Genomic DNA, 19,909 nt, shown 5'->3' on the forward strand with positions numbered 1-19,909 from the left:
AGATTGATAAGTCCCCTGGGCCGGATGGGATTTATCCTAGGATCCTCTGGGAAGCCAGGGAGGAGATTGCTGAGCCTTTGGCATTGATTTTAACTCGTCATTGTCTACAGGAATAGTGCCAGATGACTGGAGGATAGCAAATGTGGTTCCCCTGTTCAAGAAGGGGAGTAGAGACAACCCTGGTAATTATAGGCCAGTGAGCCTTACCTCGGTTTTTGATAAAGTGTTAGAAAAGGTTATAAGGGATAAGAATTATAATCATCTAGAAAAGAATAAATTGATTAGGTATAGTCAGTACAGTTTTGTGAAGGGAAAGTCGTGCCTCACAATCCTTATTGAGTTCTTTGAGAAGGTGACCAAACAGGTAGATAAGAGTAAGCCGGTTGTTGTGGTGTATATGGTTTTCAGCAAGGTGTTCAATAAGGTTCCCCACAATAGGCTATCGTACAAAATGCAGAGAAATGGAATTGTGGGAGATATAGCAGTTTGGAACGGAAATTGGCTTGCTGAAAGAAGACAGAGGGTGGTAGTTGATGGGAAATATTCATCCTGGAGACCAGTTACTAGTGGTGTACTGCAAGGGTCGGTGTTGGGTCCACTGCTGTTTGTCATTTTTATAAATGACCTGGATGAGGGTGTAGAAGGATGGGTTAGTAAATTTGCAGATGACACTAAGGTCGGTGGAGTTGTGGATAGTGACGAAGGATGCTGTAGGTTGCAGAGAGACATAGATAAGCTGCAGAGCTGGGCTGAGAGGTGGCAAATGGAGTTTAATGCAGACAAGTGAGAGGAGATGCACTTTGGTAGGAGTAACCAGAAGGCAAAGTACTGGGCTAATGGTAAGATTCTTAGTAATGTAGATGAGCAGAGAGATCTCGGTGTCCATGTGCACAGATCCTTGAAAGTTGCCACCCAGGTTGACAGGGCCGTTAAGAAGGCGTACAGTGTTTTAGCTTTTATTAATAGAGGGATCGAGTTCCGGAACCAAGAGGTTATGGTGAAGCTGTACAAAACTACAATACTCCAAGGCCGCACTTGGAGTATTGTGTACAGCTCTCGTCACTGCATTATAAGCAGGATGTGGAAGCTTTGGAATGGGTGCAGAGGAGATTTACTAGGATGTTGCCTGGTATGGAGGGAAGGTCTTACGAGGATAGGCTGAGGGACTTGAGGCTGTTTTCATTAGAGAGAAGAAGGTTGAGAGGTGACTTAATTGAAACATATAAAATAATCAGAGGGTTAAATAGGGTGGATAGGGAGAGCCTTTTTCCTAAGATGGTGATGGCGAGCACGAGGGGGCATAGCTTTAAATTGAGGGGTGAAAGATATAGGACAGATGTCAGAGGTAGTTTCTTTACTCAGAAAGTAGTAAGGGAATGGAACGCTTTGCCTGCAACGGTAGTAGATTCACCAACTTGAGGTACATTTAAGTCGTCGTTGGACAAGCATATGGACGTACATGAAATAGTGTAGGTTAGATGGGCTTGAGATCGGTATGACAGGTCGGCACAATATCGAGGGCCGAAGAGCTTGTACTGTGCTGTAATGTTCTATGTTCTAAGTTGACCACTAAAATGACCAGCAACCAACTCAAAACCGGCCTAGTGTAGAATGCAGATTGCATGTTTTTGTGGTCACTTCAGGAGAAGGTATAACTCAATGCAGGGAGTTGGTCTATATAGTGTTAACTTGGCCTGAAATTTAAAGATTATAAATGTTTATGTTTGTGATATCAAGGTTGAGAAACAACAATCCAACAAAAAAAATTGAAATTATGTCCAAATTGGTAACAAAATGGAGTCAACAGACATCCAGCATTGGTCCAGTAATGTGGTTGAGGGAAGATGATCTTCTTTTCCACTCTAGAGGCTGGATTTTATGGGCCGCCCAAGACTGGGGAGGTAGACTCATAAAATAGGGTGCTGTTCTACTGCCAGTGTTTATGCCATTTATCTACAACCATCCGCTACAATTTTGCAAATTTAGTGGAGTTGTTCCAGATGCTCTGTATTGTTGAACAGTTTTCTCACACACTAGACTCCATACACACACATACACATTGATTAGTTTAATAAATTCAAATGATTATTATTTTCCAGGGGAGATGGTAGCCTAGTGGTGATGTGTGATATAGATGTGTGATTCGTATGTATTTTAGTATTGTTGATTTCTGAGTCTGGGTTTTTGAATTGAATTAGTGGCATATGGGTTTTCATTGTGTCCAAAGGGTTTATTGATTAAGTTTGAAATGTCTCCATGGTGCTATCCTTTTGAAAATAGTTTAGAGAGATAGTTTTGGAAGCTGATAGGAATTTATTTATGCAGATAATTTATGAGCAAAATAAACAGTGTAGTGCTTTGAACTTTCAGATAGATTGTTTCTTGGGCTTTGAAAATAAAAATGTTTTTTTGTTTCAGTTTGGTCAATTCAGCAGAAATCATGGCAATAGCTCAGTGGTCACCCCAGAGAAATGGAAAAGTTAGTTTTGAATTGTTAAAGGTAGGTTATCTTCATGTAATTAGTTTAATTTCTGGTTCTCTACCAGAAGTATTTGGTTAAATTATGTGAATCTGAAAAGTCTAGGCTCAGCTATATAATGAATGAATGAAGAGGCTATCAGATTCATATGACCAGACATTGAGGTCACAGTTGAGTCCATGCAGGATCAACAAGAGCATTTTTTAAACTGATTTGAGCTGATTTATTATTGTGACATCTACCTAGGTGCATTTAAAAGTTTTTTTCTGCATGCAGTACAGGCAAATCATACCAGGCAATGTGCATTACGGTAATAGAACATAGAATAAAATGTTGTGGCTACAGAGAAGGTATACAAAGTACAACATCAATATTAAATTCAAAATTTGAAAGGTCCATTCAGGAGTCTAATAATAGCAGAGACAGTAGGAACTGCAGATGCTGGAGAATCTGCGATAACAAGGTGTGGAGCCGGATGAACACAGCAGGCTGAGCAGCATCAGAGGAACATGAAAGCTGACATTTCAGGCCTAGACCCTTCTTCAGCTTTCCTGCTCCTCTGATGCTGCTTGGCATGCTGTGTTCATCCATCTCTATACCTTGTTATCTCTAATAGTAGTAGGACTGTCTACATTCTGTAAAGAGATGATGTTGGTTTGTATTTTTAAGTGTGTTTTGAAATCCTTCAGTAAAGTGATAGAAGGTGACATCAACAGTGCTACCTCGCAGCACCTGCTCAATGATTGTTCCACCAAGGTTACTTGGCTCCTGCCCTCATTACGGTGTTGGATCATGCAAGAATAAAAAGAGTTCAATTCCAGAAGTGACAGTGACTGCCATTGACATCAAAACCATATCTGACCGGGTGTGGCATCTAAGAGAAAGTGAAATTGATGGGAATCCGGGAAAAATCCTTCCATCAGTTGGAGTCATACCTAGAACATAGGAATATGATTGTAATTGTTGTTGGATGTCAGTCATCTCAGTTCCAAGACATCTTTGCATAGATTCTTCAGGGTATATCTTAGCCCAAAAATCTTTTCTTTTGTGTAATAAATTTTTATTGTATTACCAAAATAAAACCTGCAACATTTTGTAATGGCCCACCTCAAAGAAACAAAGAAAACAAAACGTATTACCCATCAAACCAGATTTCAATCTTGCATCTAACTTGGCCAGTAAGAACATCAGCTGTGATTGCAAACTTTGGGAGCTCTTGGCTAGATTTATGAACTCACTAAATTTCAAAGGGATCTGTTTTTTTTTAAATAATGGCTACATTATGTTTTGCGACATATAGCATCAGTATTGTGCTGAAATATATTGCACAGAAAGTTGAAAATGACTTTGAATGTTGCTATGAGTTTCATGGAAATGGTAGATATAGCAGTTTATCATTTGAATTCTCCAGTAATGTTCAACCCAGAGAACAGATAGTTTGATGAAGAAATAAAGGCAGGATCTCCTAAGGATAAGATGCTTCAAGTGATTACCCAACAATCAGAATTGGAAGAAAGGAAACCTGAAGTTGACATGTCACAACTGGAATTTGCGAAGATGCGGTTAGAAATTTAAAGACCTTATTTACAGAGAGAAAATTGGATGAAGGAAAGAAACAGCGGAAGGTTGAAAGCGACGAAGAAGACTAAGAAGAAATGTTATAGACTTTAAGCTGCAAAGAGAAAGGGAAATTAGAGAACATGGATTGGATATGGACCAATTTAGAGCAAAGAATACTGGAGAGGTATTGGTCAAAGGGGACAGAGAGAAGAACACTAAAGTTATAAAGTGGAAATGTTGGAACCAAAAAGTAATTTAAAGAAGCAAGTATGTTCCCATTATGATGATACTGAACATAACAAACCCAATTGCTGGAAGTTAAAAGATTAGTGGTCCAGTGGTTAGCACTGCAGTCTCACAGTGCCCGGGACCTGGGCTCAATTCCACCCTCAGGCAATTGTCTGTGTGGACTTTGCACATTCTCCCTGTTTCTGCTCAGCACTCTGGTTTCCCCCCACAGTCCAAAGATGTGCAAGTTAGGTGGATTGGCTATGCCTAATTACCCATAGTATACAGGGATGTGTGCGTTAGCCATCGGAAATGCAGGGTAACGGGGATGAGCCTTGGTGGGATGCTCCTCAGAGGGTCAGTGTGGACTAGTTGGGCTGAATGGTCTGTCTCCACACTGTAGAAATTCTATGGAATCTTCTGAAAAGGGGTCTTCAAGAAAAGATAATAAAACTGTAGGAAGCATGTATAGTGAGGATGTTGCTTTGTACTAGAAGGGAGAGGTGGCTCAGGGTAGCCATGAAAGCTATTTTGGAATTGTGGCAACAAGCATCAGAATTGTATGGATACTGATTATTTTACCTAAAAAATGTTTTGAATCAAGGATATCAAGAAACTGGAGCAAATCAATCACTGATACTGGCTAATGATTCTATTTATCTTCCAGAAGGGTTAATGAAGGAGAAAATCTTAATTAGATGTACATGGAGGTTATAAGGCAAACTCATTATATAGAGTTGGATTAAAGAGTGACTTGTTAAATGGAAAATTAGTATTGGGAGCAGGGGAACAAATTATGATGGAAGAAATCGATTTTGTTTTGGGAAATGACCTCGCAGTTTCAAGAATATTGGCTTCACTAAGCATGCTCGAACAACCAGTGGAGATAAACTGAAGAGTTACAGGAGGAAAATCCTGGCCTGTATCCTAACTATGTTGTGACAAGATATTGGGTACATAGAATTTGACAGAAAGAAGAGGAATCTATAATACAAGAAGATAATTTGAAAATTCAGATAGCAGATATAATTTTTCAAAAATAAATTAATCAAAAAGTTTAAAGTTATCAGCATGGAGTTGGCAGGTTTAGCCCACCTTCTTTAATAGAAATGCAGTGCATTAATTTGGAATTGGCTTACAGCAAACAACCTCTGCAGAGTTTGAAACAGAAACAATGTCTGTGTATTCTTAGTAAAAACAAAGTATTGATGAGGAAATGCAAAACTTTCAAATCCCAGCCAATGAGTAATCAGCAGTCATTCATCAGATGGTAGTCCTATCTGAGCATTAAATTTTAATGATCTTTATTCTTTTGTGGAATTCAAGTTAAATTCTACACGTGCTTCTGAAATCCCCGGGGTAAGACATTTAGGTAACACAGGTCAAAACAGTAAAACATTTTTATTGATGAGGATTACATACAAATGTAGTCAAATTTTACTGGTTGTGTCAGGTAGTAGAGTAAAATCAACTCTCACTTAAGCCTGTGCCTTTAATTCTGACACTAGCTTTTGAAGAACAGTTTTGTGTGGCCTCAATAGATTGTGTAATAGAATTTCCTGCAAAGCAAGAGGAATGACAACTTATATGAATCTTTCCACATGATCTCCTGAAGCAATGTGCTGAGGGAAAATTATGGGAAAAGTGGTAATGGAAAAGTTAGTTCAATTTTTCTATAAGCTATAGATTTTCTAAAGAAATAGAAAAACATCAAAGTTCAAATTTTACGTATCAAAGGTGAATTGAAAAGATGTCATCAACTTTAAAGACCAGTTAGAGCTCATTGACAATAATTTCCTAATGATTGGGATAAAAGAATCACTTTTTTTATTATTTGGCTTTAGGGAAACGGATTAGGATAGGATTAGGATTCATAATGAGTTCACAAGATTTTGTTCTTTTGAACTAATGTTTGGACATGAGTTGAGAGGATCCCTTAAATTGATAAAAGGGAAATTAATAAATTAAACTCAGAAACTACATTTCCAACCTATGTTTCTAGTTTCAGAGAAAAACTGACCAGAGATGTGCTTTCACTGCAAAGTGTTTGAATTGTGCTCAACAAACAATGACATTTACAGCAAACAAAATGGCCGAAGTTAGAAATTTTGTTGCAGGAGACAAAGTGTTAGCACTCCTGTCTCTTGAATCCCATTAAAAACAAAATTCTCTGGACATAATCAAATCAAAAATAAACTGAGTGTCGTGATTAATATAGTGAATACTTCAGTGAATACTTCAGACTGAAGAAAGAATCAGTAAGTGTGTCATATAAGCATGTTGAATGGATGTTATGCCTCAAACAATAATCAGGGGAAGAGAATACTTGAGACAGGAAAAAGTAGGAAATCAAATGGAAGTATCATGACAATTATAGAATGAGTCAGAAATTGAAAATTCAAAAGTTTACCTTCTATCAGCCATAATGAAGGTACTTCAATTGTTAGCATAACGTTAAAAGTTGACCTGAGCATAATGTTTCATCTTCCAAATACTGTCAAGTTGATTTACAAAGCCTATAACAGAATTCAAAACAAATTTGTGGGAATACATCAGGAGAAACTGTTTTGGCTATGCATGATATTAATGTAGGGGTGTGTAAAAAATAGCATCTATTTATACTCCATCCAGAGAGATTAGCTCAAGTGAGTTGGGAAACTAAGCTTGTGATTAACAAAAGTAGACTCATATCATACATCAAAACTAGATGATTGTGTTGAACAAATTTAATATGCACAATTTGTCACAAAAGCCAAATTGATAAAAGAATTTTGCAATTTCAATTGACTGAAAGAGCTAGAGCCTTTATAACACTGAATCAACTTAGTGCAAATAAAAAAGGCAACAGCCATGCCACGGTGATTAACCAATAGTCATTGAGTGACTATAACTGTGTTGTAAAAGTCAATGATTTGTTGTTTCTTAGCCAAACCTGACAACAATATTTGCACCACTTGACTGGGCTGTTTGGTCAGCACAAAAAAACCTACTTGATTAAAAACGTAGTTAATCATGAATTTGCCAAGGCAGAAGTAACTTATTCAGACCACACAGTGAAACAAGTAACACCTGGAGCGGTGAGATAACAAGGTGTCAGGCTGGATGAACACGGCAGGCCAAGCAGCATCAGAGGAGCAGGAAAGCTGAAGTTTTGGGCCTAGACCAAAAGGTCTAGGCCGGAAACATCTGCCTTCCTGCTCCGCTGATGCTGCTTGGCCTGTTGTGTTCATCCAGCTCTGCACCTTGTTATCTCAGATTCTCCAGCATCTGTAGTTCCTGCTATCTCTGCTACACCTGGAACAGTATTGGATTGTCTCATAGAGAGGGAGGTTTACTCGTGGATGTGGCATGTGCCAATCAAGCAGACTGCTTTGACCGAGATGGTGTCAAGCTTCTTGAGTGTTGTTAGAGATGCACCCATCCAAGCAAGTGGGGAGTGTTCCAGTACACTCCTGGCCTGTGCTTTAGGGAGTCAAGAGGTGGGTTACTCTGCTCGTTTAGCCACTGCGTTTATATGGTGAGTCTAGTTCAGTTTCTGGTCAATGGTAACCCCAGGATGTTCACAGTAGGGTATTCAGTGATGGTAGCACAGTTAAATGTCAAAGGTTAGTGACTAGATTGCCTCTTATTGGCAATGGTCATTGCCTTGCACTTGTTTGGCACAAATGTCACTTGCCACTTGTCAGCCCCAGCCTGGATATTGTCCAGATCTTGTTGTATTTGAACATGGGCTGCTTCAGTATCTCAGGAGTTGAGAATGGTGCTAAACATTGTGCAATCATCGACAAACATCCCCACTTCTGAACATGTAATGAAGAGAAGGGCATTGCAGAAAATCATTGTGCCAAGGACACTACCCTAACAAACTCTTGCAGAGATGTTCTGGAACTGTGATGACTGACCTCCAACAACCATGACCATCTTCCTATGTGCCAGGTATGGGTCTAGTTTGTCCCCGATACCCATTGATTTCTGGTTTTCTAGGAATCCTTGATGCCACACTCAGTCAAATGCTGCCTTGATGTCAAGGGCTATCAGTCTCACCTCAGCTCTGGAACCCTGCTCTTTTGTACATATTTGAACCAAGGCTGTAATGTGCTCAGGAGCTGAGTGGTCCTGGCGGATCCCAGACTGGATGTCACTGAGCTAGTTATTACCGAGCAGGTGCTGCTTGATAGCACTGTGGGTGACACCTTCCATCACTTTACTGATGATCGAGAGTAGACTGATAGGGCGATAATTGACTGGGTTTGATTTGTCCTGATTCTTATGCACACAAAGTACCTGGGCAAAGATTTTCCATGTTGTCAGATATATGCAAGTACTGTAGCTGTACTGGATAAGCTTGCCTTGGAGAGCAGTAAGATCTGGAGTACATTTCTTCAGTATTATTGTCAGTACCCAATCCAGGGAATTATCCAGTGCCTCCCACCATTTCTTGATGTCACATGGAATGAATATAATCGCCTGAAGACAGGTATCTGTAATGCTAGGGACCACTGGAGGAGGTCAAAATGGATCATCCATTCGGCACTTCTGGCTAAAGGTTGCTGCAAATACTTCAGCCTTATCTTTTGCATGGATGTGTTAGGCTCGTCGATCATTGAGGATGGGGATATTTGTGGAACCTTCTCCTCCAGTGAGTTGTTTAATTATCCACCACCATTCATAACAGGATATGGCAGGAGTGCAGAGCTTAGATCTGATCTGTTGGCTGTGAGATCACTTAGCTCTGTCTATCACTTGCTGCTTTTGCTGTTTAGCATGTGAGTTGTCCTGTTCAGTAGCTTAACCAAGTTGACACCTCATTTTTAGGTAAGCCTGGTGCTGCTCCTGGCATACCCTCCTGCACTCTCCATTCAACTAGGGTTGATCCCCTGGCTTGTTGATAATGGTTGATTGGGGGACTTGCCAGGCCATGAGGCTACAAATTGTGCTGGAGTAGAATTCTGCTGCTGCTGATGTCCCACAGCGCCGCTCGGAAGACCAGTCTTGAGTTACTACACCTGTTCAAAGTCTGTCCCTTTTAGCATACTGATCACGCCACATCACAATGATAGAAGTTATCCTCATGTGAAAGTGAGGCTTCATCTCACAAGCACTTTGTGATGGTCAATCTTACCTAGACTGTCACGGACAGACACATCTGCAGCTGGCAGATTGGTAAGCTTGAGGTCAAATATGTTTTTCCCACTTGGTCCCCTCGCCACCTGCCACAGACCCAGTCCAGCAGTTTTGTCCTTTAGGGCCCGACCATCTTGATCAGTAGTGCTGCTGCTGAGCCAGTCTTAATGGTGGGCATTTAAATCCCCCACACAGACTACACTTTGTGCCTTTGCCATTCTCAGTGCTTCTGCCAAATGTTGTTCAGTATGGAAAAGTACTCATTCTTCAGCTGAGGCAGGATGGTACGTGCTAATCAGCGGGACATTTCTTTGCCGGTATTTAACCTGAAGCCATGAAACATCGCAGGATCCAAAATCAATGTTGAGGGCCCAGGGGACATTCTTCCCAAATATATACCACTGTGCCGCCACCTCTGCTGGATCTATCCTGCCGGTGGGACAGTTGGGAAGGTGATGGTGGGGTCTGGAACATTTCCTATATAGTATGATTCCAGGAATATGACAATGTCAAGCTCTTGCTTGACTGGTCTATGAGGCAGCTCTCCCACTAACCCCCAAATTGGAAACAAGGCTTTGCACGTCAACAAGGCTGTTTCTGTTGTTGTCTTTTCAAGGCCTAGATCGATGCCAGGTGATCTATCTGGTTTCATTTCTTTGTTGAGGTTTTGTAGCAATCCATATAATTGAATGGCTATTTCAACCCTTTCAGAGAGTCAATCACATTGCTATGGGTATGGAGTCACATGTAGATCCGAGTAGGTGAGGATGGCAGATTTCCTTCCCTGAAAGACATTAATAAACCAGATAGGGTTTTCTTACAATCAACAATGGTTTTACAGACATCATCATTCATCTTAATTCCAAATATTTTTTATTGAATTCAAAGTCCACCATCTGCCATTGTGGGATTGAACTCAGGACCCCAGAACACTAACTGAGATTCTGGGTTAAAAGTCTATCAATAATACCACTCAGCTATCACCTACCCTCAACTGGACCATCATCCTTTGATTTTCTTAGAAATGTTTCAGGGCAAGAATGTACAGTTGTTTCGTTACGGTTGCGTTACCCGAAACACTACCCGGGTAGTGTCTCCCACCCATTCTCCTCCTCTAACCAAAAAAAAAGGTTCTGTGTGCCTGATTGGTAAGGTAACAAGTTTATTTTTTATTCTTTATTTTTTAAGCCTTGGGAATTTAGAATAATGGGAACAGAGGTCAGGGCAGTTGAATGTTCCTCCTGCAGAATGTGGGAGGCAAGGGTCACCACTAGTGTCCCTGCTGACTACATCTGCGGGAAGTGCACCCAACTCCAGCTCCTTGAAAACCACATCAGGGAACTGGAGCTGGAGCTGGATGAACTTCGGATCATTCGGGAGGCAGAGGGGGTTATTGAGAGGAGTTACAGGGAGGTAGTCACTCCTAAAGTACTGGAAAAAGGCAGATGGGTTACGGTCAGGGGACGGAAAGGGAACCGGCAGGCAGTGCAAGGATCCCCTGTGGCCATTCCCCTCAACAATAAGTATACCGTTTTGGATACTGTTGGGGGGGGGGACTTACCAGGGGAAAGCAGTGGGGCACAGGTCTCTGGCCCAGAGTCTGTCCCTGCTGCTCAGCAGGGAAGGGGGAAGAGGAGCAGAGCATTAGTCATTGGGGGCTCCATAGTTAGGGGGACAGATAGGAGGTTCTGTGGGGATGAGAGAGACTCACGGTTGGTGTGGTGCCTCCCAGGTGCCAGGGTGCGTGTTGTCTCTGATCGTGTTTTTGGGATCCTTAAGGGGGAGGGGGAGCAGCCCCAAGTCGTGGTCCACATTGGCACCAACGACACAGGTAGGAAGAGAGTCGGGGATTTAAGGCAGAAATTCAGGGAGCTAGGATGGAAGCTGAGAGCTAGGACGAACAGAGTTGTTGTCTCTGGGTTGTTGCCCGTGCCACGTGCTAGTGAGGCGAGGAATAGGGAGAGAGAGGAGTTGAACACATGGCTACAGGGATGGTGCAGGAGGGAGTGTTTAGGATTCTTGGATAATTGGTGCTCTTTCTGGGGTAGGTGGGACCTCTACAAGCAAGATGGTCTTCACCTGAACCAGAGGGGTACCGATATCCTGGGGGGGGGGTAAATTTGCTAAGGCTGTTTGGGTGGGTTTAAACTAATTCAGCAGGGGGATGGACACCAAAATTGTAGTTCGACTATAGAAAATGTTGAGAGTAGGGTGGTCCGAAATAAAGTTTCAGGGAAGCAAGATGGCACCAGCAAGCGAGAAGTTGGTTTGAAGTGTGTCTACTTCAATGCCAGGTGCGTCCGGAATAAGGTGGGTGAACTTGCAGCATGGGTTTGTACCTGGGACTTCGATGTTGTGGCCATTTCAGAGACATGGATAGAGCAGGGACAGGAATGGTTGTTGCAGGTTCCGGGATTTAGATGTTTCAGTAAGAACAGAGAAGATGGTAAAAGGGGCGGAGGTGTGGCACTGTTGGTCAAGGACAGTATTACAGTTGCAGAAAGGATGTTTGGTGACTTGTCAACTGAGGTCGTATGGGCTGAGGTTCGAAACAGGAAAGGAGAGGTCACCCTGTTGGGAGTTTTCTATAGGCCTCTGAATAGTTGCAGAGATGTAGAGGAAAGGATAGCAAAGATGGTTCTCGATAGGAGTGAGAGAGACAGGGTAGTTGTCATGGGGGACTTCAACTTTCCAGACATTGACTGGGAACACTATAGTTCGAGCACTACAGATGGGTCAGTTTTTGTCCAGAGTGTGCAGGAGGGCTTCCTGACACAGTATGTAGATAGGCCAACAAGGGGCGAAGTCACATTAGATTTGGTACTGGGTAATGAGCCCGGCCAGGTGTTAGATTTGGAAGTAGGTGAGCACTTTGGTGATAGCAATTACAATTCTGTTATGTTTACTTTAGTGATGGAAAGGGATAGGTGTATACCAGTGGGCAAGAGTTATAGCTGGGGGCAAGACAATTACGATGAGATTAGGCAAGATTTAGGGAGCATAGAATGGGGAAGGAAACTGCAGGGGATGGGCACATTAGAAATGTGGACCTTATTCAAGGAAAAGCTCCTGTGTGTCCTCAATAAGTATGTACCTGTCAGGCAGGGAGAAAGCTGTAGAGTGCGGGAGCCGTGGTTTACGAAGGAGGGGGAATCTCTGGTCAAGAGAAGAAGAAGGCTTATGTTAGGATGAGATGTGAAGGCTCAGTTAGGGCACTTGAGGGCTACGAGGTAGCCAGAAAAGACTTAAAGAGAGAGCTCAGAAGAGACAGGAGGAGACATGAGAAGTTGTTGGTGGATAGGATCAGGGTAAACCCTAAGGCTTTCTACAGGTATTTAAGGAATAAAAGAATGACGAAAGTAAGATTAGGCCCAGTCAAGCATAGTAGTGGTAAGTTGTGTGTGGAGTCAGATGAGATAGGGGAAGCACTAAATGAATATTTTTCAACACTATTCACTCTAGAAAACGACAATGTTGATGAAGAAAATACTGAAATACAGGCTACTAGACTAGGTAGGATTGAGGTTCACACAGAAGAGGTATTAGAAATCCTTCAGAAGGTGAAGATAGATAAGTCCCCTGGGCCGGATGGGATTTATCTTAGGATCCTCTGGGAAGCCAGGGAGGAGATTGCCGAGCCTTTGGCATTGATCTTTAACTCATCATTGTCTACAGGAATAGTACTAGATGACTGGAGGATAGCAAATGTGGTTCCCCTGTTCAAGAAGGGGAGTAGAGACAACCCTGGTAATTATAGACCAGTGAGCCTTACCTCGGTTGTTGGTAAAGTGTTGGAAAAGGTTATAAGGGATAGGATTTATAATCATCGAGAAAAGAATAAATTGATTAGAGATAGTCAGCACGGTTTTGTGAAGGGAAGGTCATGCCTCACAAACCTTATTGAGTTCTTTGAGAAAGTGACAAAAAAGGTAGATAAGAGTAAACCAGTTGATGTGGTGTATATGGATTTCAGCAAGGTGTTCGATAAGGTTCCCCACAATAGGCTATTGTACAAAATGCGGAGAAATGGAATTGTGGGAGATATAGCAGTTTGGATCAGAAATTGGCTTGCTGAAAGAAGACAGAGGATCGTAGTTGATGGGAAATGTTCATCCTGGAGACCAGTTACTAGTGGTGTCTGCAAGGGTCGGTGTTGGGTTCACTGCTGTTTGTCATTTTTATAAATGACCTGGATGAGGGTGTAGAAGGATGGGTTAGTAAATTTGCAGATGACACTAAGGTCGGTAGAGTTGTGGATAGTGACAAAGGATGCTGTCGTTTGCAGAGAGACATAGATAAGCTGCAGAGCTGGGCTGAGAGGTGGCAAATGGAGTTTAATGCAGACAAGTGTGAGGAGATGCACTTTGGTAGGAGTAACCAGAAGGCAAAGTACAGGGCTAATGATAAGATTCTTAGTAATGTAGATGAGCAGAGAGATCTCGGTGTCCATGTACACTGATCCTTGAAAGTTGCCAGCCAGGTTGACAGGGCTGTTAAGAAGGCATACAGTGTTTTAGCTTTTATTAATAGAGGGATCGAGTTCTGGAACCAAGAGGTTATGGTGAAGCTGTACAAAACTCTGGTGCGGCCGCACTTGGAGTATTGTGTACAGTTCTGGTCACTGCATTATAAGCAGGATGTGGAAACTTTGGAAAGGGTGCAGAGGAGATTTACTAGGATGTTGCCTGGTATGGAGGGAAGGTCTTACGAGGAAAAGCTGAGGGACTTGAGGCTGTTTTCATTAGAGAGAAGAAGGTTGAGAGGTGACTTAATTGAAACATATAAAATAATCAGAGGGTTAGATAGGGTGGATAGGGAGAGCCTTTTTCCTAGGATGGTGACGGTGAGCACGAGGGGGCATAGCTTTAAATTGAGGGGTGAAAGATATAGGACAGATGTCAGAGGTAGTTTCTTTACTCAGAAAGTAGTAAGGGAATGGAACGCTTTGCCTGCAACGGTAGTAGATTCGCCAACTTTAAGTACATTTACATCGTCATTTGGACAAGCATATGGACGTACGTGGAATAGTGTAGGTTAGATGGGCTTGAGATCGGTATGACAGGTCGGCACAACATCGAGGGCCGAAGAGCCTGTACTGTGCTGTAATGCTCTATGTTCTAGTTCTATATTTCAATGGAGTTATATTGTGGATGCTTTATTGAGAATGAATTTTAAGGACACTGAGGAATGAGGTGGAGTTAGGTATGGATGCAATGTAACTCATTATTTGTTCACTGGCAACATCTTACTACTGTTCTTGTTTACTTTCTTTCAAGATGTGTGTCATTAACTGGCCAACATTGATTACCCATTTCTATTTGCGCATGATGAAGCACTGTTCCCTTCTCATGTTGTGAAGTTCACTGGAAAACTAGAGGAGGCCAAAAGCAATGATGTCATAATGAGATATCTACATTTCAACAACATTTATGTGCAATATAAACAAAAATGACCCCAAAACTGAGTTTTCAGCTATCCTGCTAGGGTCCTAGTCTGCCCTTCACTTCTTCTACAGTAAATTAAGATAGATACTATTAACAATATTCAATAGATCAGACATCATTTATGGAGAGAAACATAGAATTTAATCAAATACATTATGCAGGAATGGTGATGATCATCACATTGGAGCCCACACAGCAGTCTGCTTATGGCAGAAAAGCCTCCTTCCATTAAGTCAAATGTGCTATGGTGCCAGTGTACACAACTCAACAGCTTTCAGTGGCAAGGTATTAGGCTTATTAATAACAAAAATAGAAGTTGTTGGAGAAACTCAGCAGATCTGGCATCTGCGGAGAGAAAGCAGAGTTTTCTGCATAGTTCTGCATCAAGAAGGTCACCACCATTCTTTTCCATAAATCCTGGGCAATGACCATCTCCAATAAGAGACAGTCCAAACACAGTCCCTTGACGTTCAATGGTATTACTATCATTGAATTCCCCATTGTCAACATCCTGGGGGTTACCGTTGACCAGAAACTCAACTGGACTCATCGCATAAGCACAATGACTACAAGAGCAGATCAGAGACTAGGAATACTGCGGCGAGTAACTCACCTCTGGACACCCCAAAGCATGTGCATCACCTACAAAGCACAACCTGAGAGTGTGATGGAATATTCCCCACTTGCCTGGATGAGTGCAGCTCCAACAACACTCAAGAAGCTTGACACCATCCAGAACAAAGCAGCCCGCTTGATTGGCATTACATCCACACCCTCCACCACTGACATTCAGTAGCAGCAGTGTGTACTATCTACAAGATACACTGCAGAAATTCACCAAAGATCCTCAGACAGTAGCTTCCAAACTCACAACCACTTTCATCTAGACTGGCAAGGGTGACAGATCCATGGGAACACCACCACCTGCAACTTCCCCTCCAAGTACTGCACAATCCTGACTTGGAAATATATCGCCATTCCTTCAGTATCACTGGATCAAATCCTGGAATTCCCTCCCTAACAGGATTTTGACTCCAACCACAGCACATGAACTGCAATGGTTCAAGAAGGCAACTCACCTTTACCTTCTCAAGGCCAACTGGAGACAGACAATAAATGTTGGCCCAGCCAGTGATGCCCTCATCCAAAAAGTGAATAGAAATAATGTGGATGGCTGGGCTGAGTCCTCCTTGTCCATAGCTGCTTTGACGGGTTTTTGTCAGTTCAGATTGCGCACACAAGCCACCATCTGGCAGTAATAGCTAAACAACCAGTTGCTTTCATGAACTGAAGTGATTCAAGTGTTTAGATGCACAGATGGTGTGTGATCATCAGAAAATAATTCTTCATGTGTGTGCCAGATCTTTAGGGAGCAATCGTGGTGTGCAAATTCAACATGTCAGGTGCCATGCCTCCTCACTCCACAAAATCAGCTTAATGCCTGGCGACTATGGATACCCTCTCTTTACCAGGCTGCTGATCCCCATGAGAAAGCCTCACAATGAAAGATGCAGAGGAAAGATATGATGGTATTCAAGGCGCAAGCAATTTTTGTGCAGAAAAATACAACTCACCCTTTCCAAAGCTTCCACATCCTGCTTATAATGCGGTGACCAGAACTGTACGCAATACTCCAGGTGCGGCCGCACCAGAGTTTTGTACAGCTGCAGCATAACCTCTTGGTTCCTGAACTCGATCCCTCTATTAATAAAAGCTAAAACACTGTATGCCTTCTTAACAGCCCTGTCAACCTGGCTGGCAACTTTCAAGGATCTGTGTACATGGACACCGAGATCTCTTTGCTCATCTACACTACTAAGAATCTTACCATTAGCCCTGTACTTTGCCTTCCGGTTACTCCTACCAAAGTGCATCACCTCACACTTGTCTGCATTAAACTCCATTTGCCACGTCTCAACCCAGCTCTGCAGCTTATCTATGTCTCTCTGCAAACGACAGCATCCTTTGTCACTATCCACAACTCCACCGACCTTAGTGACGTCTGCAAATTTACTAACCCATCCTTCTACGCCCTCATCCAGGTCATTTATAAAAATGACAAACAGCAGTGGACCCAACACCGACCCTTGTGGTACACCACTAGTAACTGGTCTCCAGGATGAACATTTCCCATCAATTACCACCCTCTGTCTTCTTCCAGCAAGCCAATTTCCGATCCAAACTGCTATATCTCCCACAATCTCATTTCTCCGCCTTTTGTACAATAGCCTACTGTGGGGAACCTTATCGAGCGCCTTGCTGAAATCCATATACACCACATCAACTGGTTTACTCTCATCTACCTGTCTGGTCACCTTCTCAAAGAACTTAATAAGGTTTGTGAGGCACAACCTTCCCTTCACAAAACCGTGCTGACTATCCCTAATCAATTTATTCTTTTCTAGATGATTATGAATCCTATCCCTTATAACCTTTTCCAACACTTTACCAACAACTGAGGTAAGGCTCACTGGTCTATAATTACCAGGGTTGTCTCTACCCTGCTTCTTGAACAGGGGAACCACATCTGGCATTATTCCTGTAGACAATGATGAGTTAAAGATCAATGCCAAAGGCTCGGCAATCTCCTCCCTGGCTTCCCAGAAGATCCTAAGATAAATCCCATCCGGCCCATTCAAGTGCTGATCAATCTGCAATACTATCTAGGTTGTTTCTGATATCTGACATTTCAGATAGCTTTTTGTTTGTAGTAGCTCTGTATCTATTGCACCTGAAAGCAAATTCCTAGTGCAATCTTTATTTTCTGTCATTTATTGCTCCAAAATCAGCCTTACTCCTATCTTGTGAACAGATGTTGATGATTTTCCTTCTGTCATTTCTATATGCTGCTACTACTATGTGAGAGTCATGAAACACAGTTAGGAAAACATAGACAAAATGCCAGACCATAAAGTAGCTGACCAAAATTGCTTCTGTTTCCCAATAGGAGGTAGAGAGCAAACATTATCTATCCATGTTTCTAAAAATTGATCAGATTATCTGTTTTCGCTTTTATCTGGATTGTGCTATCAGTATTTCCTTTCATCCTATTTTGTTTGTATCAATAGCTCTGATTCATACATGTGAAAATGTGCTTGCCAACGAGAATTCCCTGTCATAGTCCAGCATCACCAATGTTTGTTTAAATATTTTCTAATCAGCCTATACACCTCTGTAGAAGGTGGGACTTGAGCCTGGGCCTTCAGGCTCACAGGTGGGGACACTGCTGCTGCACCAAAAGAGACCCCTTCTACTCCCTGCCTCCCTCTCCCAATTTCAATTCATATCAACTTTAACTCTGATAGATGTTTCTCAATTTATTTTCAAACAATAACAGACATGATATCTAATCCTGGTCTAGCTTCATTCCATTTTCTTTCCAGAATTTTTCATTGATTGATGTTTCTTAATGTCTACCATCCAGTTAAAAAATGGTATTATTATGACTGAGTTATACATAAGCATATAGTTGATTAAACATTTCCAATCATGTGCATTCTTGCTTGTGGTAAATATACTGCTAATTATTGCATTTTATTTCAATCAGCTCATCAGCTCCAAAAGAAGGCTGTCAAGATGAAGATAACCCATATGACTATAGGAAATTGCTACGAAAAACGTCCCAAAGGAATCGTCTTATTGAGCAGTGTTAACTTTTAACCTTGCGGTTTTTTAAATTATGTACTGTTTACATACATTTCTGGAACTCTCCTATAAGCTCACTATTGTACATATGTTCATACTGTGCAGTAACAGCAATAACACTTGTGTTAGTAGGTTACTTGAGTGTAATCTAGGAGTAAAATGTTTTGTGTTGAATCATTATCTGAAACTTTCCTTTGAGCATATTTAATGTTCTTTGTGAAAACATAAAGCCAAATATTAATTTTTCCATATGGAGAAGTGAGTGAAATCAGTTGACTCATGTTATAGTAATTTAAATAGAAAAATGTTTCAAATGCTCAGGAAATAAACTAAATTGTAAAATTTTAACCCAAAATGCATCAATCTCATATTGTGCCTTACTAAATTAGAGCCTCTAATATAAAGTAAAATATTATGGAACCTGGAAATTAGAATTAAATCAGAAGAACACCCAGCATGTCAGGCGAAGAGAGAGACAGGATCTCTGTGCAGAACCCACCATCAAAGACAAATGCACTATCCAATCAACATTATCAGTTCATCCTGCTAATCTAGTAAATTTCCCTATGAAGCCAGTTAAGAAATTGCCTTTGAAAGCCCCATTATATTAAGAAAAGAGCTATTCAAAGAGCTAAAGTCTTTAGGTGGCCAGCAACCTGACTGGGCAAGATGAGAACTGTCACTCTCGGCTGTGAGCTGTGATGGTATCTCAAGATGGAGGTGCCTTCTGAGGAAACCAGTTCATATATAGCCAGGCTGTTGGACCATCTGTGGGAAGGTTAGAGGAAGTGGACAATTAGAAGTGGCTTCACCGGACTGTCTACTCCAATCTCCTTTAATCTCAGTGGGGGCTCATCGGCCATTAGTAAATTCTGGCAGTGCTACAAAATTGCCTGTAAGTCAACGCCTGGCTACTGCTGATCAGTTCTCTGTTTCTGCCAGGCAAATCATTGATGCTGGACACACCTCCCTGTGTACAGATTACTCAGACATGGGAATATATCAGGGAACCAATCGAACATGGAACTCTGGGCCCATTTTCACATTTTTCTTAAGTTTCTGCTCAACCATTCAGATTGATCACTTTCCTCAGATCTGTTCCAAATTTTCATCACCTTGAAAGGCAAATGGCCAAGTCATTGCCTTTTCTCAGCTATCTGAATGAGAGTGCAAAATGGAATAAAATGCAACAATCATATTTTAATTACTTTGAGAAGTTCATCAGTGTTTAATTTTCTGGGCTATTTCCTAACACTTTTGAATTTTAACTTCATGAATAGTTTTGACCAGTGATTTTTTTACACATTATTTGAAAAGGAAATTGGAAAAGAGAGGAGCCTGGGAGTAGGATAGTATGTGCATTGACTGCTGAATGGACACAGGCTAATGAAACTGAATGAGATCACAATTTGTGGTGATTTTCCTGATC

General features: G+C 41.7%; 1 protein-coding gene across 1 annotated transcript in view; it reads left to right on the forward strand.

Moving 5' to 3' along the window:
* Positions 1-18,732, forward strand: part of myo3a (myosin IIIA) — a 115,433-nt gene extending 96,701 nt beyond the window's left edge. The window contains exon 14 of the mRNA XM_059638945.1: positions 18,383-18,732. Within this exon, the coding sequence (XP_059494928.1) occupies positions 18,383-18,488 (106 nt within the window). The 3' untranslated portion in view covers positions 18,489-18,732. The remainder of the gene's footprint in view (positions 1-18,382) is intronic.
* Positions 18,733-19,909: the final 1,177 nt, after the last annotated feature.

This window comes from Stegostoma tigrinum, chromosome 2, assembly GCF_030684315.1.
Source record: "Stegostoma tigrinum isolate sSteTig4 chromosome 2, sSteTig4.hap1, whole genome shotgun sequence".
NCBI lineage: Eukaryota > Metazoa > Chordata > Chondrichthyes > Orectolobiformes > Stegostomatidae > Stegostoma > Stegostoma tigrinum.